Source organism: Raphanus sativus, chromosome 4 (assembly GCF_000801105.2).
Source record: "Raphanus sativus cultivar WK10039 chromosome 4, ASM80110v3, whole genome shotgun sequence".
Classification (NCBI taxonomy): Eukaryota; Viridiplantae; Streptophyta; class Magnoliopsida; order Brassicales; family Brassicaceae; genus Raphanus; species Raphanus sativus.
Window position 1 is genome coordinate 41707026 of NC_079514.1, and position 24188 is coordinate 41731213.

The 24188-nt window shown below is 36.7% G+C and overlaps 4 protein-coding genes across 6 annotated transcripts; 1 reads left to right on the plus strand and 3 right to left on the minus strand.

Annotated features, from left to right (window-relative positions):
• Positions 1–52: 52 nt before the first annotated feature.
• LOC108855516 (nuclear pore complex protein NUP93A) lies at positions 53–4644 on the minus strand. Its single transcript, XM_018629363.2, has 15 exons — positions 4475–4644; positions 4283–4374; positions 4129–4195; positions 3916–3975; positions 3693–3782; positions 3166–3429; positions 2870–2965; positions 2656–2790; positions 2404–2457; positions 2232–2315; positions 2009–2095; positions 1025–1927; positions 760–941; positions 390–681; positions 53–293 (listed from the first exon to the last, which is right to left on the minus strand). Exons 1-15 carry the CDS (start codon positions 4574–4576, stop codon positions 216–218), a joined length of 2586 nt encoding a protein of 861 aa, XP_018484865.2. The 5' UTR covers positions 4577–4644; the 3' UTR covers positions 53–215.
• A 1674-nt stretch (positions 4645–6318) lies between these two features.
• LOC130511049 (uncharacterized) lies at positions 6319–8120 on the minus strand. Its single transcript, XM_057007842.1, has 2 exons — positions 7946–8120; positions 6319–7767 (listed from the first exon to the last, which is right to left on the minus strand). The coding sequence occupies exon 2, from the start codon at positions 7759–7761 to the stop codon at positions 6373–6375; it is 1389 nt and encodes a 462-aa protein (XP_056863822.1). The 5' UTR covers positions 7762–7767; positions 7946–8120; the 3' UTR covers positions 6319–6372.
• Positions 8121–12880: 4760 nt separating this feature from the next.
• Positions 12881–16658, minus strand: LOC130510839 (uncharacterized). Of its 3 annotated transcripts, none has more exons than XM_057007516.1 (5): positions 16294–16658; positions 16100–16213; positions 15742–16027; positions 15554–15654; positions 12881–12966 (listed from the first exon to the last, which is right to left on the minus strand). In XM_057007516.1, exons 3-5 carry the CDS (start codon positions 15848–15850, stop codon positions 12886–12888), a joined length of 291 nt encoding a protein of 96 aa, XP_056863496.1. In that variant the 5' UTR covers positions 15851–16027; positions 16100–16213; positions 16294–16658; the 3' UTR covers positions 12881–12885. The 3 variants fall into 3 exon arrangements, 1 of the variants encoding a protein (XP_056863496.1); XR_008944627.1 differs by lacking the exon at positions 12881–12966 and having other exon boundaries at positions 15436–15654; positions 16294–16391; positions 16476–16658; XR_008944626.1 differs by lacking the exon at positions 12881–12966 and having other exon boundaries at positions 15436–15654; positions 16294–16400; positions 16476–16658.
• Positions 16659–18261: 1603 nt separating this feature from the next.
• On the plus strand, positions 18262–18627 carry LOC108853395 (protein MIZU-KUSSEI 1-like). The gene has a single exon (XM_018626810.2). The coding sequence runs from the start codon at positions 18262–18264 to the stop codon at positions 18625–18627; it is 366 nt and encodes a 121-aa protein (XP_018482312.2).
• Positions 18628–24188: the final 5561 nt, after the last annotated feature.

A 24188-nucleotide genomic window follows, 5' to 3' on the forward strand; every position in this document is an offset into this window, starting at 1 on the left:
CCAATGCCTTTGACATACGCTTTTCTTAGTAAAATATAGAAGATACACGAAATAGAGTCCAGTAAAATATGTTTTCAATTGAGTGAAACATACTAAAGGTACATACGCTGTCCCAAAAAAAAAGAACTTCAAATTCACATACTTAACTTTGTTGATGAAACATAGTTAAGAAACAACTACGGAGTCAACAACTGGGAAGAGGAGCACAAAAATGTTCAGAAGCTTCGAGCCACTTTCTCGTACAAGTCACGAGGCCAGTTCCTGTGCGTGTTGCTTGCAAGAAACCCAGCGATCTGCCCAAATGCAATCAATCATAGACTCAAGTTTCCATCACCTTTGTTTTTGTAATAGACAACCAAAAGATAAAAATATTGATCATTATTACGTACCTTGGATCTCATGGCACGGATTGATCCATCAGGATCAGGTACATTGTCCAAACAAGTCAACGCAACTTTGAGCAGGTCCGGGACACAAGTCTGGAAGTAAGGAGATGCACTCTGGAATACATCAGCTGTTGCATCAGGCATTCTTGGATCAAGATTAAGGAACGGAAGTTTCGCAATTTCTCTCAGAGCATCCATATGGTTGCCTTGTCTACCCAACTTGTGGATCGATAGTATTGCCTCCAGCTCTCTTAATATCGTTTCTTGCTCCATCACTCGCTCTCTTTCCTGGAGACTGTTGAGTAGAAAATAAAAAAGAAATCCCCACATTTTCAACTCGAAGCAAAAGTTAGATCAATAATAATAATATTACCTGACTTCAGGATAATATTTGTAAGTCTGAAGAATATCATTTCCTGCTAGAATAAGTCCTGATGTTCGGCTTTCACCATCCAACCTTCCACGAGCCAGGGAGCAAATGGCTTCGGATAGACACTTGTTTATAGTCTCCAAGGCAGATGAAAACGCACCCACTCTCTTCTGTATTTCTATGGACTGATGAAAAGATAGAAAAAACATGGTGAAAAGCTTTCTTTAAAAGACTCCAAACAAGGTTAGATGAGAAGTTTTTTACTTACTTTGTCGTACAATCCAGCTTCCTGACATTGATGCGCAGCTTCGATCAAGAACTGCTGTCTCAATCTAGAATCAGGGAAAAATCTTCCGAGCTGACCTTCTTCACCAGAGCCTCTTCCCCCAAGCAAGAAGTATATACCACCTTCTCTCAAGAGAATCTCAGTCAATAGCTGCTTCAGCATTAAGTTTCTCTGCCTCTGTTGATCTGTGTTACTTCTTCCAGACCAAGCTAGCTGTCCCCCACCTACAGTAACTGCAGCTTGTGCGTAATACTCTACCGTCATCTGGAGATCTCCGTGATGCAGAAACATGGACCCGTATTGCCTAACCATACTAGATGCCTCGGCGTTAGCATCCATCACACTGAGTTTGTGCCCAGTCCCGTAGCCTTCGGATAAAACAGAATGGTCCACTAGAGATATAGCTATATGAACAGCGTCGATATTATACCCTCCCTCTCCTGCTTCTTTGGATAAGTGCATGATAGCAGGAAGCAACTGAACGCTGAGAAGCAAAACGTATGGATACACCAATGGGTCTTTTCCATTCTTCGTGTAGTATGAAGGCTCGAATTTATTGAGATAAGCCTGAAGATCGTCTAAACTGTACGGCGCTAGTCCATCGTTCAAGACCACGGATGAAGATGCCCCAGCGACGTCTTTGATGCATGCTAATTTGAACCATAAGAAATCTTCGATTGTGTTGAAGAGTGTAGATAGATCCCTCAGTATGCGCTCAATTTGCCTGCGGGAACCAGAGATGATGGTGTAGAGTAGGAGTTTCTTCTTGTCATACGCGGTTCTGCCCAAACGATCACCCATTCTTAGCATTTTCTCGCATTCTTCTGATGCGATAGCTGCAGTCTCTGCAGCCACCATACCATCTTTTGTAATCCACTCTGTCAGCTGCAAAAAAAAAAGGAAAGGTAACCAAAGTGCTTGTTCCAGAACTCTTGAAGAATATAGTAAGATCTAAGGAGCACCTACCAGTGGTGCAAACTGTTGAGATGAGCGAGTTGACCGAGCAATTTCTTTAGCTTCCTCATAATACCCAGTTCGTAAGCAAAAATATATCTGAGATTCAAGAGATAGATGTCAGTCATTCCAGATAAACAGACATGCAGGTCAGCAATGTCAATCTCTATGTCTCAATTAGATGTTGAGGACGACTTGGTTTAAATTTCAAACTGCGAGGAAAATTATCCAAAACCTGTTGCCAAGTGGTATCAACAGGAGGCTGCCTACGTGCATCAGGTGAATCAAAATCTAAAGTTCCATATTCCCTCAAGCGAATCTGCACGGTAAAGAAAAGATAAGAAATAATAAAGCTAAACAGTTGTTGAACGTTTGAACATATGATTCGTGTTACGCTCTACACTAACCCGAAGGAAAGCACGAATTCTTTGCAAATTTCCAACAGATCCACCAAGAGCAGCCTGGAACAGGATTAGGAAAGCAAGATACATGTCAGAATGATTACCAACACTCTTGAAATAGGATTGAAATATCAAGGAATCATTTCAGACAGCCCTCAGACCATTTGTATAGACGGTAAGCTAAAGAGGTATCATCGACAGACATGTAGCTGTTATAATCAAGAACAAACAAGATAAAAACGAGATAGAAATGAATACTTGTGTAGGGTGGCTCTGAATTGTGTCCATTATATGTTTCTCATGCCCACGTTCTAAATGACGTCTTGCACCTATCGCGAGGGACATCCTCTTCGAAACACCCTGTCGAACTGCTGAGTCTTCACCTGTCATTGCCTGGAAAAAGTTTGCCAACAATCAGAAGTGATTTGCATGAAACAGAGAAAGGAAAAAATGATAAGAACAATTCTTATACCTGAACAAGCTGCCATATTTTCTGCATGTTGACTGATTTTCCATGAGTTCCCTCAGCACCAAGAGATTCATAAGCTTCCTTAAAAGACATTGCAGGCTATACAAAGATATGAACTGGGATCAGTATAAAGCACACCAGACAATAGACTGCTACAAAATGAAAAACTATTAAGAATTCTACTTCACGTCTAAAAGTAGCTAATGAAAACGAATATTATTCAGCAATACTAATTAAACAGGATCTTAAGAAAAATGAACCAGTACTAAATTTTTAGACAGGGCATAGGAAATCCATACTTTAAATGGCAAGCCTCGTTCTCTTGACATGTTAAGTTTCTTCACAACCTCTCCATAGACGTATGCCTTTTTCTCATGAATGGGTATGTTAGCCAGAGCCACAAGTTCTTTGCCTAGTGTGGACGATGCTCGAGAACCCGAACCCACCGGCACTAGTTGGCCAGCATTAGCCTCTCTGCTCGCATCAATCATATTCGTTTTCGGTAACATTGATATTCTGCTAAGGCTCTGAAGGAAGTCACGTTTTTCTTTTCTCCAATCCTCCTGTCATTTCAGATTCACATCCAACATTTAGAGAAATCAGTATGTATATTATTCTAAGCCAAAACCCCAGCTAACAAAATCTCCTTCAAAAGCTAGTTGCATAGGACAATTCGTATAGAGAACCTAATAAGTAGGAAAGAACAAATTACGCACACCCACTGAGTTATCAATGTTTGTATGCAAAAGGAAACTGAGAAGAAACATATGGCTAGGAGGAAAAAGAAGCGAAGCTTAATAATATAACATGAAATATCTAGCCTTACCTCCAGGACTTTCATCATGTAGTCATTAAAGCTTCTCACATTATCCTTTTGAGCTTCCTGTATAGCCGATACCATAGCCATTTCATGAACCTAAAGAGAGAGAGAGAGAGAGAGAGAGAAAAAACATCGCATATCATCCATAACAGTAGGTAATCGCCAATAGAACAAATCAATAAAACAATGAAAACTATGGTAAACAAACAGTCGACAACTAAGAGTGTACCTGTTGCAGGTATTCTTCAACGCTCGTAGCCTCGGCGGGGAACACATCCTCAAATGTTGTCTTTCAAAGAGTATCAAAAGAAAGATAACACAGTCAATAATCACATTTGAAAAGCAGAAGCATGTATAACCTCAAGTATAAACAAAAATATTCTACTTTCGTATCTCTAAGCAAAAACAGCCAAATATACGTTGAACAATAATAATATTTTACCTTCAACTCAAAAGATTTGAGATCACGAGCTAACTGCTCTGCGTTGATTCCTTCCCGAGCGAGTAGTCTGCAAAACTCCAACGAAAATAATAATAAAAAAGAGAATCGAATCAGCACTAGCACTAGCTAGGGATTCAGAAAAAGAGAGATTAACCTAGTGGCGGCAATAGACTGAGAAGGAGCTTCGTTCCTTAGGGTCTTAGCCTTTAGCTTCTTCGATAACGCTTCCAGCTGATCTAAGTTCCTCTGAGGAGGATAACGTGATAACAAAAATCAAAAATCAAAACCGTTAACTAATCTCAAATTCAGCAGAAAGGGAGTGGGAGAAAGAAGAAGAAGAAGGAACCTGAAGAGGAGGAAACTGAGAGGAAGGAGCGGCTTGCTCCAGAAGCTTCGACGAAGAATGGAGAAGATCCGTCCACCCACTCATCTCTTGCTCGTTCGCCATTGGAGCGCTTGCTGTGTATTCCTCTCGGAGAAGCAAAAGAGAGAGAGGGTTTTGGGGATTTCACTTTCTTTTTTTTCTTTTTTCTTTTTTTTTAATCATTTCATTTAATGTGTCTGTCTCCACATTTTTACTTTTTTACTCTTTCATTTCAACAAGCTTCGCGCTGTAATAAAATATAAGTAATACACAGGTAAATTTTACTAGCCCATTCACATTTTCCTACCCTAGTTTATCAATAACTATATTTTTATCGTATACTATTATTTGTTTTGATTTGTTTTGATAAAAATACTACTTCCTCCATTTCATATTATGAAGCAAAACACAAAGATTGAGAAATTTATTTTTTCTATTAAACAACTATTAAACTATAAGTAAAAAATTAACTCAATCCGTTATTAGAAAACCTGTGAAATATAATTGGTTAAACAGTTTCCAATAAAATTAAAATTACATAGATATCTTAAATTATCTTCTATTTTGAAACAATACAAATCTTCTAAAACATCAAGTATTATGAAACAGAGAAAATATTATTTAAAAAGTATATTTGCTCATTTTACTTTTTCATGATTTTAGAATGTATTATTATTTTAATAATATTATTTTAAATTTTTTATCTTTTAATTTATACTTATCATGAATTATGAAATTAAAATAATTAACTAATAAATAAATATTAACAAACTCTAACGATAACATCATATCTTATATTCAATTTATGTTATTATATTTTCCTAACTTAATGATAAGTCATTAATTTTAATAATAAAATCGTTTAAATTTTATCTCAATGTAATAAATGATAAATTAGTTACTCATTACAAATATATACCTACATGTCGTAAAATATAAATTTTATAATTATGCTAAATATTTACCTATTTTAATATTGAAAAACTATATTCCTACTAAAGTATTTATACATGAAGAACATCAAATAGTTATTTTTATCTTGCAAATCACAAAATTTATTACTGTCACCAACCGCTGCTGATCTATGTTTCTATCAGTTTCCTCTTGACTTTGTCTGGATATGCTATATGATATGCCCTATCTATCTCTTCAAACACTCTAGTCAAGTGACATGCTTTGTCTGGATAAAACAAAAAATATAGATACTAAATGAGCGTTTATCTATTTTACAAAAGGTATTCTGTAAAATTTTATGTACATGTTAGATTGATGATTAATGTAAATAATCAAATAGTTCCTGTTAAATTATTTATTATATTTTTACCATGAATTTTTACGATCAATAGAAAATATGTTTCAACATAGTATATATATCATCCTGTAAAAATTAACTAATTTAAATTAACTAATTTAATAGGTATTCTGTAAAAAATTAACTAATTATATTTTAATATTATACTTAATACATATTTAATCACACAAAACTAAAATTTAAGTTACTAATTTAGTAGATTAGTAATAAGAAATTCGTAAAGTAATATATACAAATTAAATTCTAAAATTTACCAAAAAAAAAATTCTACTTACAATTTCCTTTATTTCTACTTTTTATTTCCTTTATTTCTATTTTAAATTTCATCTTTTAATTTTAAAATAACTACATTTTTCAGTTATCCTCTAACCTTTTTTAATGAGTAGCTGATGGATGTATCCTCTAACCTTTTTTAACATTAATCAGTTATCATCAGTCTGGAACAAAAGCCCTTGAAGGGGGTTAGCGTTGTGACTACTAAATTAAACACCACATTAAGCCAGGTAAACTAAAATAAGAAAGAAAACAAACTTGAAAAGTTAATAACAAGTGTTCTGATCCAAGTTCATCAGTTACATATATCAAGACGACTGATAGAACGAACGAACGAGTTTGCTTCTGCTCTTTCCTTGTACAGATGGTAAAACATGTCATTGCGAATCCCAAGCCTCATCATTTTCAGAGTCCATAGATCCTCCGTTGGTTTGTCAAAAAGAGACTTCCACGTGACCAAAACGTCAGACTCCATTGCATTCCTCTCAAACCCATTCGCCTTCGAAACAGCCTTGGCACGCCTCAGCTTCTTCTCTATGTTCTTCAGCGCTTCGTCAATACTAACAGACGCAAACTCTTGCCTCCCTTCTCTCACAAAAACATCCAGATCTCTAATTCCAGCGTGAAAATCCTCGAAAGACGCCATGGCCAGTTTCCAATGGACCGACGTGCCGCGGTCACGAAAGACTTGTCCTTCATTCCTCGGTTTGATATGCTTCGAATAGATGTAATGAAAAACACGGAGAAGCCTCTCGACGACAGGACTGTCGTGAGGCTGCCTCAGGTCCTTTTCAACAGCTAACCATAACCTTTCGCAGAACAACAACACGCTACGGATATCATCGCACACCAAGAACATGGACTCGGCAGCATAGAGCGAGAGCTCGACTCCGAGCCGCACGGCCTCCTCTCTCAGCTCCTCCCGCTTTGCAAAATCCTCGCCTATAGCGTAAAGAGGCCGCAGTTCGCTAAACCTCCCCCACTCAGGCTGCCATGATTCGCCGAAAACAGGCTGAAACAAGTCGCAAAGAAGCCTAATCTTTGTGGCCTTTGCTTGGACAGCTTCTTCATCAAAGAGAGACATCCACGTTTCGGAAACGGTAGGCTCTAACGTCTCCCTCTCAAAGCCATTCGCCTGGGAAACATCTTTTGAAGACCTCAGTTTAGCCTCTATCTTCTTGATCAAGTGCCGCTTGATATCTGCAGTATCCATGTTCGATAATAGAGGATATCTGAAAGGGAAACGTTGCGTTCTGAAAAGCTTAGTGAGGCGATGGAGGAATCGGAGTCCGTAAGCAAAATCTTCCCATGCTTTCCCGATCACTCCACAATGGACCGAGTTGGGACAAATCTTTTTATCCTGATGATGCAGTCTGTTCTTGGATATGATCTCATTAGTGTAGACATGATGCATCACACGAATCAGCCTTTCCGACACAGGGTCGTCTGAATTTTTACATATCATAAAGCAGAACAACAACATAATCTTCCTGTCGTCACACAGGAGAAACATGGATTCAGCTACACAGAGTGAAAGCTCAACTCCAAGTTGTACAACCCCTTCTTTCATGTGGTCGACCTTATTATTATTCTCTGTCACTACTGCGTATGGATCATATCTCGACAGATTACATTGGCGACGGACAACACCACCACCACCACCAGACGTCGATTTTGATTCCATTGAGGGCTTTCCAATAGTTGAAAAAAAACAAAAGATAATTTAACACAAGTCAATTTGCCGGAATCATCATCAAAACAATAACGAACCATACAACAAACAACTTGAAACCCTAGATCTAGATCGTGTAATCATTCAATTTGAAACTAAAGTGAATTAAATTTCATAACAAGATAAAAGCACGCACCAAATTTCTGAAGAATTCGTTGTCGCTTTCTCCTTATCGTTTCCTTGTGTTTTTTTTTTGTTGGCATCAATATATAGTAGTCGATGGCTTTTTAAAGAAACAACCATGCGTCTGATATTTTGCGGTTTGTGCTGTGGTTAATTAGGTCACCAGTAGATTTACATCATGGATACGAGGAACCTTATCTCGTGTTTGGAACCGTCCAAGTATATCCTAATTAGTCTCCCTTTACAATTCTCTATTTTATATAAGAGAAAATTGGAAAATAAAGACACTTTTCTTAGAGGTTTGTCACAATAGGATTTGTTGAAGATTGTTTAGGTAAGTAGGATTTATTTTTCATTTAATACCAAATTGCCCTTAGATTTATATAATTAACGTATAATTTTCGATTTTCTACATTTTTACTGAGGTAAAAAAAATAAAATAAATCAAAGCAGTTAAAACAGAAAGTAAAAAAAAAGGGAAAACAATAAAAAAAGAAAAGAAAAGTCGATTAGGGTAAATCGACTTTTAATCTCCTCATCTTCTCCGCCGAAAGACCCAAGCTTCTCCCATGGCGATTCCGATGGCGATATACTAACTGTTTTGTGGAACTAATTGTTTTTGTTACACTTGTATGTGGAACTAATTGTTTTTGTTACACTGATTTACGAACATGCCGATATACTAACTACTTCTATTTTCATTGAGCCATGTTTGTTTGACACAATATTTTTTGACATTTTTCGTTTGATACTTTAGTTAGACACAATATATACATATTTTATCATATGTTTATATACCATACAAGTTAGCATGTAGATATGTGTGTTTTTACTGAAATTAATAGATAATGTGTATATTTATAATTTTTTTGTATTTTCATTATAATTTCAAAAGTTGTATGTTTTCATTTTCCTTATCTCTTAACAGCTGCATCTTTTCATTGTAAAATACAAATTAGTTTTTAAAATGATGTTAAAATACTGCAATAAATGTCTTTTTATTATTAATAATTTTAAGAGTTGTGTCTTTTCATTTTATTCTAAATTATTTATTAAAAAGTTATTATAATATCTTAGTAAGTGTCTTTTTAATAATTTGTCATTATGCAGTCAGGTGTTTTTTTAGTAATCATGTTTCTATTCAAAATAAATTATAAATGTACTATTTAAAAATAATAACTACAAATCTAGAAAGTTGTGACTATTCATATAGATTTTTGAAAAGCTATAAATGGGCCATGTTCATTTGTTTTCATTATAAAGTTTTCACAAATTTATTGAAATAGTGAAGAAAAAAGTTGTGTGCAGTTAGATGGTTACAAATTCTTAGAATATATTCAAATGTAGCGTAGTATGAAAGGTTACTCATGTTTGTATAAAATCTTAAACTGAATTATAAAATAATTAGTCTTAATTAATTTTCTTCTACTAGATGAAATGTGTGTTTTTCCTTTATTTACAAAACTGCATTTATATTCATGTATGTTCCATGAGATCGATCTTTCACATTTTCGATGGGCTCAGGGGAGGCCTTTACTATTTTGGGCTTTACAAGTCCAAGTTCTAATGATATTTGTGTCTTTTTAAAAACTCCTTGGATTAAACTGGACCAAGCAAAACTAGCCTATATTAGGTTTTTCTGCAATTTAATCTGAAAGCCTTCTTAAAAAAAGTATAAATAATTTTATTATTTATATTTTTCATTTTTCTGATATAAATCATATAAATCATATGCTTTTTTGATAATAGGATGGTTGGTTAGAGTACGGGAGATGTTTTTAGCTTTTGTTTGTAAAACCTAGTTTAGTCGGCATTCGCGGTTTTTGTTTTATTTTAATATTAGATTATGATCTGTCTTTTCAAAAAATGGATATATTTTTGTTTTAATCTTTTTGAAAATTTTAATTTTACATTTGAGTTTTATTTTTATAATCATATTTATGTTTAATATTAATTTAATATGATAGAATAGTCTCTTAAATAAATGAAATACATAGTTGGACATAACATTTATCAATAGGTCATGTTCTATTTTAATAGAATAGATAAATTTTTAATTTGTATGAATATATATTATAAATATTTTTAGACGTTTCTTAAATTCCAAATTTATTTTTGATGGTAATTTTGTGGTGTGTTTTTGATCTAATTAAATTATATATTATGTTCCAATGATATGTTGAAGGTCAAAACTTATTCAATGTTTCTGATCAACTATAGAGTGAGAAGTTATGCTACTGCTCACGTGTCCAATAGTTACTGGTTATAAATCCTCGTCTCGAACTAACTCCTAGTAACTAACTTCTCCGGGTGTCATCAGTCACCCTAACAACTGGTTTCATTGACAGGTGCTAACGAGAGGAGCGAAAGTGACGTGAGGAGGAGTGAACGTGACGTGAGGAGGAGCGAATGTGACGTGAGGAGACGAGAGGAGTGAACATGAGCAGTTATGGCGGACAACAATAACTTTAAAGTACGTACATCGGAGATCGATTTTCGTTTTTCTTTTTGAAAACCAAGACGATGAGTAGAACTGTAGAATGATGCGATCGATCGTGACTTATTGGTAGATTCAGATTGTTTGAGTTGATTGCTGGTGATTTAGATTAATCACTGATTTGTATTGATAAACGAGAAGAATCTGAAGATTACACAAGTCTTTTTATTTTTTTTAACAAAGACGATGAAAGATTCAGGCGATAAATCGTTATCTATTGATGGATTGTATATTTATTTTTGGAAGAAAGTTTGATTAATATATTAATCAATAAATTAGAATGTTAAATTTGGTAATAAATTATAGGCGTCTATTTGTTCTTATCAATTTGTTCTTATCAGGATGAAGCAGCTGCTCTTAACTTCATCGACAACCAACTCGGACTTGATGTGGAAGATGAAAATCCTGGAAACGAGTTACAAGAAGCTGAGTTGATTGATCTTTTTAATCAAATGGAGATTCTTCCAGAGTTTGGAGATGCTATTGTAGGTATGTATTGCTAGATCGATGAATAGAATGATGCGATTAATCGGTAACATATTGCTAGATTGTTTGAATTGATTTCATTTCGAGATTTCCGGTGATTTAGGTTAATCATTTTATACATCGGAGATAGATGAATAGAATGATGCGATTGATCAGAACATATTGCTAGATTGTTTGAATTGATTTCGTTCTGAGATTTATGGTGATTTAGATTAATCAGAATATTGATTCAGTGATTTGTTCCAAATTTGGTAATGATGACTTTGTAGACTACACAGTTTTTTTTTCAAAAAAAAAAAGACGATGAAAGATTCAAGCGCTTAATCGGTTATTTACTGATGGATTGTTTTGCATCGATCTCATTCCGAGATTTCCAGTGATCTAGATTAATTAAAAAATTGATTTGTTCCAAATTTGGTAACGAGAAAATTTTGTACATTACACACGTCTATTTGTTCTTCTCGGGATGAAGCGGCAAAGGTGGAAGATCTGGAACCTTTGGATCAAGCTGATGATGTATTGCAACTTTATAAGATGTTGTTGAAGTGCAACATGATGAACTTGAGATGATGTAGATCTTAACTTGATTGACAACAACCTAGGACTGATGAAAATTTTGAAGATGAGTTACAAGGACTTCCGTTGATTGGTCGTCTTTATGAAATGGTGATGCCACCAGAGTATGGAGATCCATTGTAGAAGCGAGTAATAATGTGCAACCGATTGATGAAGAAGAGGAATCGAATGATGGAGAAGAGGAATCAGTAACATATTGGTAGATTGTTTCCGAACCGAAATCAATAAAAAGGAACCAAATTGAATCTGCCTTATATAGATCTCTCTCGTCTTCTCTCTACCAACGAAACGAAACGAAGGGCGATTTACAGTACTTCTAAAACCCTGACGCAGAATGGCTCAAGTCTACATTGCGGACCCAGTTACTCGGAATCAACGTTCAGCAAAACTTGGCAAAGATCTCAAACGTCTTGCCAGGAAGATGTACGAGACTACAGAGGCCAATGTCGCGGTCTGATCGGGGAAACGTGTACACGTACTCTTCTCCTCTTCCTGGGTATAACTCTCTATCTCTTTTGTTTTGTGTGATTGTGATTTTGAAAGAAAAAAGGAAGAAACTTTTCTTTGATGATGCAGTGGTGTGGATGATGTCATGGATCGCCTTGGCTGCACTCCCACCATGGAGTTCGACCTCCTTGGAAAGCTTGACTAGCTTTCCTCTGGAGGTGGAGGTCAAGCTTGGGGGAAAATCAGAAGTGGAGCTAGAGGGTTTGGAGGTCCTTCTCGAGTCCGCGATGGATGCGATCGATGCTGCTCTGGAAAATCTGCAGTAGAGAGAGAGAGAGAGAAAGATTTCAAGTTATCTAACTATGTGTGAATAAAAAAGATGGTTCCTTTTAGTGTGTGTTCCTGAAACTGCAAAACTATGTTTTTGTTATGTTTGTATGTCTCTATGAGCATCAAACATGTTTTGATCTGCAGCTTTTTATGATGACAATGTCTGCACTCTATCCTTATCTAATGAATCTAATGTTTCTATCAAAACTGTGTTTCTGTTTCCTGATTAAAAGAGTGTGCATACTGAAACTAACATCTTGCTTACTTCACTAAGCATGATCACTCACTGACTGTTTGTCTAGTGTTTACTTCTTTGTCCGACCTCTTCTTTCTCCACAGTATCTAACCACACTCAGTTGTTCTTTTAGCATTGACACAAGCCGTTAGTTTCCATTCTTGAAAAGTAATCATAGAAGATGACTTTGTCTGCGTAAAATGCTCTTTCAATGAAATATTTTTTCGATACTCAAGTGCTGCACAGTGAACGTTGATCTGGTCTGATTGATAAAACCTGAAATCCGACAAGACCAGACAAGTAATTCAAAAGCCAAACGAAAAGGGGGGACTCTTGAGTAAAAACAAGTGAGGGAGCCATGCAACTATCGTTAGAGATAATGTTAGTTGCATGGCTCCCTCACAACGACGAACATGGGAGCGTCCTTGCTTGGGGCAGAGATAACAACCTTTTTGGCACCACCCTGTAACAAACAAATCACCAAATCAATCAGTTCAAACATCGCAACACATAGAGGGATAAGTACATGGTTTGTATCCACAAGTTACTGAAAAAAAAACTATACCAGCCAGCCATAGATTGTGATACAATTACAGTCTATATGAATTTATGAAAACTAGACATATAATGGTATACTAGAGATTGACCCGTGCGTCCGCACGGGTATTTATTTTACGATACATATATATATATATATATATATATATATATATATATATATAAACATTACAAAATATATGGTTGATGAAGAAAAACAATTTAGTAGTTGCATTTGTGATATCTTCTATTTTAAAAGAGAAGTACTATTTTTATCTACTATGAAAAATCATATTAGGTCTATTTATTAATTATATATATTTAATTATTTACATTAAACTATTAAATATATAATATTCTTACAAAACATTAATAGTTATAAGGATATTAATAATAAATTAATTTTAACTGCACAATTAAGTTATACTTTTAGCTAACAAACTTTGTTGAAAAGAATATAACAAAATCTTAATATAAATTTAAATATTTTTAACTTATAGAGTTACTATATTATAAAAAAAATTTGGATATATTTATTTTTAGAATATGTTTTATAAAATAAAAAATGATTGATTTTTTCATATATATGTATATGAATTATGGTTTTTTTTTTGAAATTCTAATTTTATATCATTTATCTTATATTATTTGTGGTGTAGCGAAATACGTTTCACGGAGTTTTAATGTAGTCTTAATATAATTTAATTAAAATATTACCAAATACATAAAAGTGTTTAAAGATAAATTTGATTGTGAATACGAAAAAACAATTCAATGTTTTGTTTGTACTGATATAAACCTTATATATAAGTTATTAATTTGTGATTTTAGTGGAACTATATATTTACATATAATTTTCTAAAATATTATTTTATTGATTTGTGTTATATTTTGAATCGGCCCAATTCAAACCACATAAATATATTAATTTATCATGCTTATTAATTTATCGAATATTGAGTTTTAGAGTTTTCTACTGTATTATAAACATTAGGAATATGTTAAAAATTGTTTTTATATGGTAATATACTATGTTACATGGAAACGGAAGCGTGTACATAGAAGCGGAAGCGCAGAAGCGAGATTTTTTAAAAAAATTAGAAAGCGGATACGTGTTAGAAGCGTATATATATAAGAATCTTTTATTAATTTTAGGACAAAAATTATATGATTTAAATTTAAAATAGAGAATTTATTCATTTATAATAATTTTGAAATGACTTCATATTGAAACTGTGAAAATACAAATATATTAAGTTTAAAAGAAACTATTCTATTAATTATTTTTAATACTTCATAAATTTATTGACATAATATATTTGAATATATGCTATATCTTTAAAAAAATTCAATGCATATAAATTTAATAAAAACTTCAATGCATAAAAATAGTTTATAGTATTAGTTTTAATATTTGTATATTTCTATTCTCTCTATTTTATTACTATTAAAATTTAGATTTTATATAGATTAAAAATATGATTTTATATTTTTATTGATTTGTAACATTGTATTTTAAACAAAAACAGAAGCGTGATTTCAAAAAGAAAGTTTCAACTTGTTTTTAAAGAGAGTATTTTCGAAGCGTTTTGAAAGCAAAATTTATAAGTTTTCACAAGATTCTGATTCTGATTCCGGTTCTGTAGCGTGAAGTTTCCATGCAATCTAGATAATATAGTTGTATTATGAGTATAAAATATACGGGGGAGATTGTTTTGTATTTGTTTTCTATATTTTACATAGTTTGCAAAGTTTGTTAATATACTGGGGTGATTTGTTTTCAATTGGTTTCATCATTCGGTAAGTCTAGATTTGTGATAACAGCAAAACATATATATATTTAATTTAAAACGAACAAAATAAAGATATTCAGGTCAATTATGTTAATAATTTTTGTGCAAGGAGAAAAATAAAAGCTTTATTAGGTTTTTAATTATTTCTTACACAGAATCGATGGTCTACCAAACATGGGTGAATTGTATTCTTTACACATTTTAACATGTTTATTTTTTTTTTTGAAACTTTAACATGTTTATTATATTATTATATAACATGTATATCAATGTATATGATCTAAAATTTTAACACAAGACTGAGTACTAAGCTCCTGATGTAAAATCTTAAAGTATTCACTACATGCAGTTTACACAAATGACTTTCATAGTGTTGATTTTGAGATAATAGGTTTGTTACGTGTTTTCTAAAGTTTTTTTAAAATGATAGAATAAATATTTAACCCGGTTAAATGTATTAGACAGTAATTAGTTTATAAACAGCAGTATTTGTGAAAGAATGAAACGTGTATGCCTTAGAGAAGAGTACACGTACATTTAACTACACTTTCCTAACTGAATAATCCGATATTTACTATGATAATAATAAGTGATCATTTAAAACTGATAGTTATTATCAATTCAGTGGCATTGACTTGTAATTATTGTGCAAAACTTAGGACTAAATAATATTTGTAGTTCAGTTTTAATAGATTAGATAAAACAGATTAAAAAACAAACGTTCAAGTGAGCAGCAGCTTTGTCCTTGTCAGTAAAAACACCAGTAGACTCAACAACGAAGGTCAGCACCAGCCTCACCCCATGGGATATCCTCAGGGTTCCTTCACAAATAAAAATCACTTATAAGATTAAAATTCTCAAAAAATAAACAGATGCGCTGAGAAGAGATACGCATCTAGTAAATGTACCTAATGTCGAAGACAGTGACTCAGACTGGCTTCTCACCAAAGAGAAGGGTCTTCTCGTCCTTAACCATGAGTTCATGGTGTTTCCAGATTCATCCTGAAACACCACCATCAAACCATAAGATGACAATAATAAAAATGAGCGTTATACTAAAATGTTACTCTATTTGATATGTGTCTTCCCATATATCAGTTCGCCAAGAAGAAGAAGCTCTTCTTTGAAGAAGCCATCTGAAACCTTTGGCTGTTTCTACCCCAAGAATGATGGAGTATGACGCAAGAAACAATCCTGCAACCAAAAGAAATATGCTGTTATCACGTTTGTTCATCTAAATTAAGTGGTGAATGTTCTGTTTTTTACCTAAGAGGAAGCCAAGCAGCGGGTATAACCATTTGCCATCAGCACTAAGATCCAGCATTTTCTGGTTCCAACCACTGAACGTTGTGAGGCTTCCCAAATAGCCAGTTGACAATCCTATCGACGAAGAGAAGGAGTTAATGAAAAATACCAAGGAGTTAATGAAAATACTAAAGAGTTAAAGAAAAGTTACTCACACACAGCTGCAACTCTGCAAGGAACATGCCATGAGATTCATAGCTCAGTGCCACTGACCAGCTCTCGACCCATGGGACTATTGACACGGTCTCAGCGTCTGGTTTGACTTCTCAATACGAAATTCAAAAGCAGACCAAAGGCAAGCACATAATCAGATATTCAGAGTCACAGTAGCTAGTACCTCGTGCCTTGTCAGGTAAATGGAACTCCTTTTTTTTCCAGCGCGGCATTGTACTAACAATGCGCTCCTTAAATTGATATTGTGAATGATCCAGATTACCAACCGAATGATGTTGATGCGGATGATGATGCAGATGATGAGCAAGATGTGCCTCTCCGTCGGTCCACCAGAATTACTGTTCCATGTGTATATCTACATTATATCTTTGTTCGTCAATTGTCAGTATATATGTAGTATGCATTGTTACAAACATTTAATGTGTGCATAGCTGTAATGTATCGACATATCGTTATAGATATATAATTCTAAAAAGTTATCATGTTTCTTTTTTTTATTAGAGCACCATCAATTCTAAAGAGAGTATATAATAATTTAAATTAATAAAATAATAAGAAACGATTAGAGAGAAGAGAGTGGGGTTCTAATCTTCAAACATTTTAGAACGTGATAAAAATCCCCAAACAGCTTAGAACGTGATAAAAACCCCCGAACAGCTAAAAAAACCCAAACAACTATGTGTCATTTGTTTATTGGTTTAGTTAGTTAGCAAAAGTCAAAATGTTGTTGCATAATGAAAATATTTTTTTCAAATCTTTTTAATTAAGAAACTTAATGGGGTTCACCTGTTAGAGGTAGTCTTAGAATCCAGAATCCCATCTTTGAGATACCACCTTGATGATGGTGAAATCAAATCTTAGTATAGAAAACTATACAAAATCGTGGTATCTCTTGCTCAAGCTAAAAACTATATAGTTGTATATAAGTACACGCCTTAATAGAGTGTACATAATATCAATCATAATATTTGAATCGGGTTGAGATGCTGAAAAAGAATATACACACAGAAAAACTCATTTCCCATGCGAATATCAGCTTTAACAATCAATATAGTTATAGTGTGACCAGTGGCATTACATAAGCTATCGGAAATTACTAAACCAAAACTAAAATCTGATGGCGTCTTCGCTTACGTCCGCCCCTGAGTGTAACACCGATACTGTCAAAATAGCTCTATGTTTTCTGATAACTACAAAAACCCAACAAAAGTACAAAACCTACAAGTACATTATTTTATTGAGGGAGGAGCTCTCACATCACATTATAGGAAATTAATAACATTATCACACATATATGCTTCCAAAATATTCATGTAAAATGCTATAAATACACACACAAATCGGACGCACCTCTTCGCACACTCACAATCACTTTGGTCGGCCGCTTTCTTCCTATCGCCTTCCTGATCAAATATATAAATATATTGTAAAAATGATGCAGTACGAAGAACTTGCTCTTCAAAGAAGCTTCAGCTTCAACTCAAGCAAGATCACTCCGGGGAACTCTCCCGCACGTGGCTTACACGTCCGTTCTACTTCCTCGACCACTTTGACCCCAACCATCCCTCCCCACGAACTCTAGCTTCCTCGTACCTTGCCGTAAATGCTCCACCACCTCCCTCCGACCAGACTCCTCGTCTTCTTCCACAAACAAAACCGTGAAAGTCAACGTGAAGCTTCCTTCCTTCTTACGTTCTCTCATCAACCTCATTAACCTCCCCATATGCAACGTCATCTGCCTTCCTTCTCCTCCATCTTCTTCCTCCAGCGTCTCTAACCAGCTGATCTCACTCGTCACAGGTGGATCCTCTTCCCTCGGGAGAAAGGTCACCGGAACGTTGTACGGACATAGGAGAGGCCACGTCACGTTTTCTGTCCAGTACGGTCCGAAATCAGACCCGGTCTTGCTCTTGGACCTAGCCATGTCAACGGCAACTCTTGTCAAAGAGATGGCGTCAGGGCTCGTCAGGATCGCGTTGGAGTGCGAGAAACGTCACCGGTCCGGGACAAAGCTTTTCCAGGAGCCTAAGTGGACCATGTATTGCAACGGGAGGAAGTGCGGGGCAGCCTTGTCGCGTGGCGGCGGGTGTATCGAGTCGGACTGGCGAGTGTTGAACACGGTGTCTAGGGTTACGGTTGGAGCTGGAGTTATTCCGACGGCGAAGAGTACTGATGACATGTCCGGTGGTGGTGATTTCGGTGGTGGAACGGAGCTTGGGGAGTTGTTGTACATGAGAGGTAGGTTTGAACTGAAACAATTTGAGTGTAATGAACAAGAGTTTGTTTTACTGAAACTTCATGAGTTCATTTCTTGATCAAGTCATTACAAGAGTTGCATATTTATACTCAAAAGACTAGATAGAGTTGCCCTAGACAAATGGCTTAATCGTAAACGTCCTCTAGATCAAGGGCTGAGAATCTGTTTGCCAGCTTCACACCATTAACATCTTCTGCAACAGCTTGCGTCACACACTGCTTTTGTACTTTGCTTTTCCTGCTCTTTTCTTCATTTCCAAGACTTAAACGTTGCTGTGTTGATTCAAACTTGGGACCACTTTTGTTGGGCTGATAACTGGGCTTCTCTTCTTCCGGAAAGCCCATCTTCTGTTTTCCCTTTTGTTCTCTTGTCAACCTGTTGCCATTCGTTGAGCTCTCATCAATATGCCCCCTCAAACTTGGTGTGGGAGCTGCTTCAACACCAAGTTTGTACCTGAGATCATCAAACGCAGGAAAGGACAGAGGCTTGGTGAAGATGTCCGCAAGTTGATGTCGAGCTGATATGTGCTTCACAACCAATGCTCCAAGTGCTACTCTTTCTCGTACATAGTGATAATCAAGCTCAAAATGTTTTGAACGCTTGTGGTAAGCTGGGTTTGCCGTTAAGTGAACACTTGAGAGATTATCACAATAAAGCTCTGGTGTGACTGAGATGGGAACTCCAATCTCTCGAAGAATCGAACACATCCAACTTAATTCTGCAGCTGTTTCCGATAGAGCTCTGTACTCTGCTTCCGTCGAGCTTCTGGAGACTGTCGGCTGTTTCTTAGATGACCATGAGATTATATTCGACCCCAAGTATGTGCAGAACCCTCCTGTAGAGCGGCGAGTGTGATGGCAACCTGCCCAATCACTATCACTATAGGCTCGCAACGTGAAGTCTGTGTCTTTGGATAGATTTATTCCATAACTCAACGTTCCTTTGACGTACCTCAGTATTCTCTTGAGCAACATGAAGTCAGAAACCGTCGGATCATGCATTTTCTGGCACACATAGTTAACTGAGAACTGCAAATCCGGTCTGGTTAAGGTAAGGTATTGCAGCTTCCCAGCGAGGCTTCTGAAGTAGGATGGGTTTTCAAACTTTGTGTCCTGATGTGGCACTTTGCTCAACTGCAGAGGAAGCGGTGTAGCAACTGGTGCGCAATCTGTCATCCCTGCTACAGCGAGCATATCCATGGCATACCTTTCTTGAGATAGAAACAATCCTGACTCGTGGAAGACTGCTTGAATTCCCAAGAAGTAATGCATCTGCCCCATGTCTTTCATTCTGAACTGTTTGTTGAGCTCTGTTAGCATTTCTTGTATCAAAGCAGAGCAATTCCCTGTCAATAACATATCATCTACATATAAAAGAAGCATGATGATGTTTTTCCCTTTAGTGTAGATGAACAGAGACGGATCCTTGATACTACAAACGAACCCATATTCCAACAAGAAGATACTGAATTTGTCAAACCATGCTCGTGGAGACTGTTTGAGACCGTAAAGTGCCTTGTGTAGAAGACAGACATGATCCGGTTTTGTCTTATCCACAAAGCCTGAAGGTTGACGCATGTAGACAGTCTCAGTTAAGTCTCCATGTAGGAAGGCGCTTTCTACATCCAACTGTTTAATTTCCCACTGAAAGACCGTTGCGATGTGCAGCACTATTCTCATTGTCGAGGTTCTGATCACAGGGCTATACGTTTCTAAGTAGTCCACTCCTTCTTCTTGACCACATCCTTGAACTACCAGTCTGGACCTCAAACACTTCACAGTTCCGTCAGCATTATATTTTGTTCTGTGTATCCATCTATTTCCCAAAACGTGCATCTCTGGTGAGTATGGCACTAGTGACCAAGTCTTAGTTAGCTCACAGTTTCCAATTTCCACCGTCATAGCGTTGTTCCAGCCGGGGTGACTCAACGCCTCTGCTATTGTTCTTGGCTCAGGACTAGCCACCTTGGCTGCTAGAAGAGCATAACGGGGATTTGGCTTTACTATACCAGCCTTGAGTCTTGTAGTCATCTGATGCTGGTTAGTGACAGAAGCTGTTGTGTCGTTTCGTGTTTGGTGATCACAACTGGAGCTCGCTTCACTCGTGTCATTAACTGTTCCCCTCGTGATTGTAAGAGGTTGTTGCGGAGTTGTGACTGTAGAAGAGCTGTAATCACTTGACGAGCTTAGACTTCTTGTATCAGAGAAGCTGTTTGATCCTTGACTTGACAAACAAGGTACATTATGTACTGCAGAAACTGTCGTAGTATGCTCAGGTTCCCGTCCCTCTGGAGCTTGCGAATTCATAGATGGTGATATACGAACTCCTTTGTACCAAGATGACAACAGAGGAGTAGTCGCTTGAGGATGCATATGTTTATAAACATCAGAAAACGGAAACCTTGATTCGTCAAAGATCACGTGTCTGCTGATATAAACACGTCCTGTGGGAGGGAACAGACATCTGTATCCCTTGTGTTTCTCACTGTAACCCAAGAACACACAGGTTAGTGAACGTGGGTCAAGCTTGTTCTGTGCATACGGGCGAAGCATCGGATAGCATGAACTCCCAAATACTCTCAAAGCAGAATACAGCGGCTTCATCTTGTGCAACCTCTCATATGGACTTAGTGTCTTCGGAAGAGCTGAATGAGGAAGCAAGTTACTCAGAAAGTTTGCTGTGACAAACGCTTCAACCCAGTATTTCTGAGGAGTTTTGCTTTGAAACAGAAGAGCCAGTCCTAGCTCAACTATTTGCCTATGCTTTCTCTCTGCTAGCCCGTTTTGCTGAGGCGTGTGAGGGCAGGAGAGTAGTTGTTTTATTCCACATTGCTGGAAATGAAGAAGTAGTTGGTTGCTAATGAATTCACCACCCCCATCACATTGAAAAGTACCAATATTTGTTGAAAATTGATTCTGAACAAGTGATTGAAAAGCAGTGAAAATAGAAAAGAAATCTGATTTCTTCTTCATAGGATACAACCAACAGAATCTAGAGTAGTTATCTATGAGAACTACATAGTACTTGAACCCTTGGACTGACACTACAGGAGATGGACCCCAGACGTCACAGTGGATCCTTTCCAACGGCCTTGAGCTCACTGAAACTGATGCAGAGAACGGCAACCTTGAACTCTTAGCCAGTTGACAAGATTCACACATCGTCTTGGACCTTTTATTGATGACGATGACTCTACTAGAAGAAAGTTGTTGAAGGATATGAGGATTAGGATGACCCAACCTATGATGCCAAACTTCATCACTTGCAGAAACCTGTCTCGATGTGAAGAAAGCATTCAAGGCTGGAGCTTTGAGCGAGTACAGACCGTTAACGCTTCTTCCCCGCAACAGAACCCTCTTGGTGGCCTTATCATACACGCAGACGTTGTCAGCATCAAAATCAAACCCACACGGATAGTCCTTTGTCATCTTAGACACTGAGAGCAATGGTTTAGCAATATTAGGACACACTAAAACATTATTCAGAGGAATGTTACCTGAGGACGAAGCAATGCTCGTTGATCCAGTGTGAGTGATAGGTAGATACTCTCCATTCCCAACCATCACCGAGTCAGAACCATCGTAGGCTTGAGCTTGGTGTAGATGATGAGGAGAGTTTGTGACATGCGCTGTGGCTCCTGTGTCGGGAAACCACTCTGAACTTCCTGCTTCTGACATCTCAGAGACTCGTAAAGCTGCGAGGATCTTATGAAGCTCATCTGGCTGATAGCTATTGTTGGACCTGTGCCAGCACTTCATGGCTATGTGTCCAGGCTTCCCACAGATCTGACAAGTAGGGCGGCTGTCCGAATCAGATGAAACTGAGGACCTTGAAGACGAGCTGGAGGAGATGTGTTGAGGGAAGCCTCTTCCTCGTGTAGAGAAAAAATTCCTGCCTCCTCTGTTTCGACCTCTGTTTCTTGCATAAGAGGATCTTCCTCGCTCGGTGTTGAAAGCCAGATGTGGTGACATCCCTGTGTCGACTGCATAGCTTTGAAGCCTGTCATCAAACGCAACCAGTCGGGGAACTATATCATCAAAGGTTGGTGAGCACTCTGCGTCCATCGTTCCTTCTATACTTGTCTTTATTGGTTCGTAGTCACGTCCTAGACCCAGCAGAGCAGCAAAAATCTTCATCCTTTCGGGGACTGGATTGCCTATAGACGAAAGCTGGTCGCATATCATCTTAATGTCACGAAGATAGTCAGCCATCGGCTTCTCATTCTTGGCCATAGTCTGCAGCTTTCTCTGCAGCTCGAACAGTCTCGCTGAGGTGGCTCTGTTGAAATGGTTGGCTAGTGTAACCCAGATCTCGTAGGAGCTTGTACAGTCAATGACTTCACTCTGAATGTCTTCTGAGAACGACCCGAGTAACCACGACTGTATCACTTGGTCTGTTTGGAACCATAGTGTGTGGTCAGGGTTTGGTATCGGTGTTGTGGTGCCGTTGATTCCAGGAGCGTTGAGCGTGGCTGGAGGTTGAGTAGTAGTACCAGTAACGAACCCTAGCAAGTTCTGGCCGTTCAAGAACGCTTCAAATTGACGCTTCCATAGAATGTAGTTCTTTTCTGTTAATTTTACAGTAACAGAGTTTACGATTTTGAGAGTAGGAGGAGTATAAGGTTCCATGGATCTGTTAGCCATGGTGCTCTGATACCAAGAAACAATTTGAGTGTAATGAACAAGAGTTTGTTTTACTGAAACTTCATGAGTTCATTTCTTGATCAAGTCATTACAAGAGTTGCATATTTATACTCAAAAGACTAGATAGAGTTGCCCTAGACAAATGGCTTAATCGTAAACGTCCTCTAGATCAAGGGCTGAGAATCTGTTTGCCAGCTTCACACCATTAACATCTTCTGCAACAGCTTGCGTCACACACTGCTTTTGTACTTTGCTTTTCCTGCTCTTTTCTTCATTTCCAAGACTTAAACGTTGCTGTGTTGATTCAAACTTGGGACCACTTTTGTTGGGCTGATAACTGGGCTTCTCTTCTTCCGGAAAGCCCATCTTCTGTTTTCCCTTTTGTTCTCTTGTCAACCTGTTGCCATTCGTTGAGCTCTCATCAATATGAACGAGTCGTGGGGAGTCGTGACTCAGAGGCTTTCTACATGATGAACCCGGACAAAAATGGAGGTCCAGAACTCAGTATTTTTCTTCTTAGAATATGAAAATGTCTTAATTGACGTATTATTTAATATAGTCCATGAATCATTGTTGCGTCGTGAAATACATGTAAACGATAGTGAGAAGGCCTAGCTAGGAGGTACGCTAGGTTTTTTTCTAATTGTTTATTATGCGGTGTTTTTGTGGTTGTTTTGGCAGCAAGTTTTGTATTTTTGTTACGTGTAATAATAAGTTCGTGGTTGGCGAAGAACATCTACAAAATATTCTCTATTTTAGAGTTGCAAAAATTCTATATTTGAAGTTTTGAATGGTGAAATTTTATATTTAAAATTATAAATTTTTTTTTTAACAAATTGTTTTTTATATTTGAAGTTATAGAGTTTTTCTTATGTATGATCTAAGTGCAAGGCATGAAAATCCCCACATGGTCCGTCACGATTAATTCCAAATAAAACTTTTTTTGTCTTTTACGTAAAACACAGTGAGCAATAAT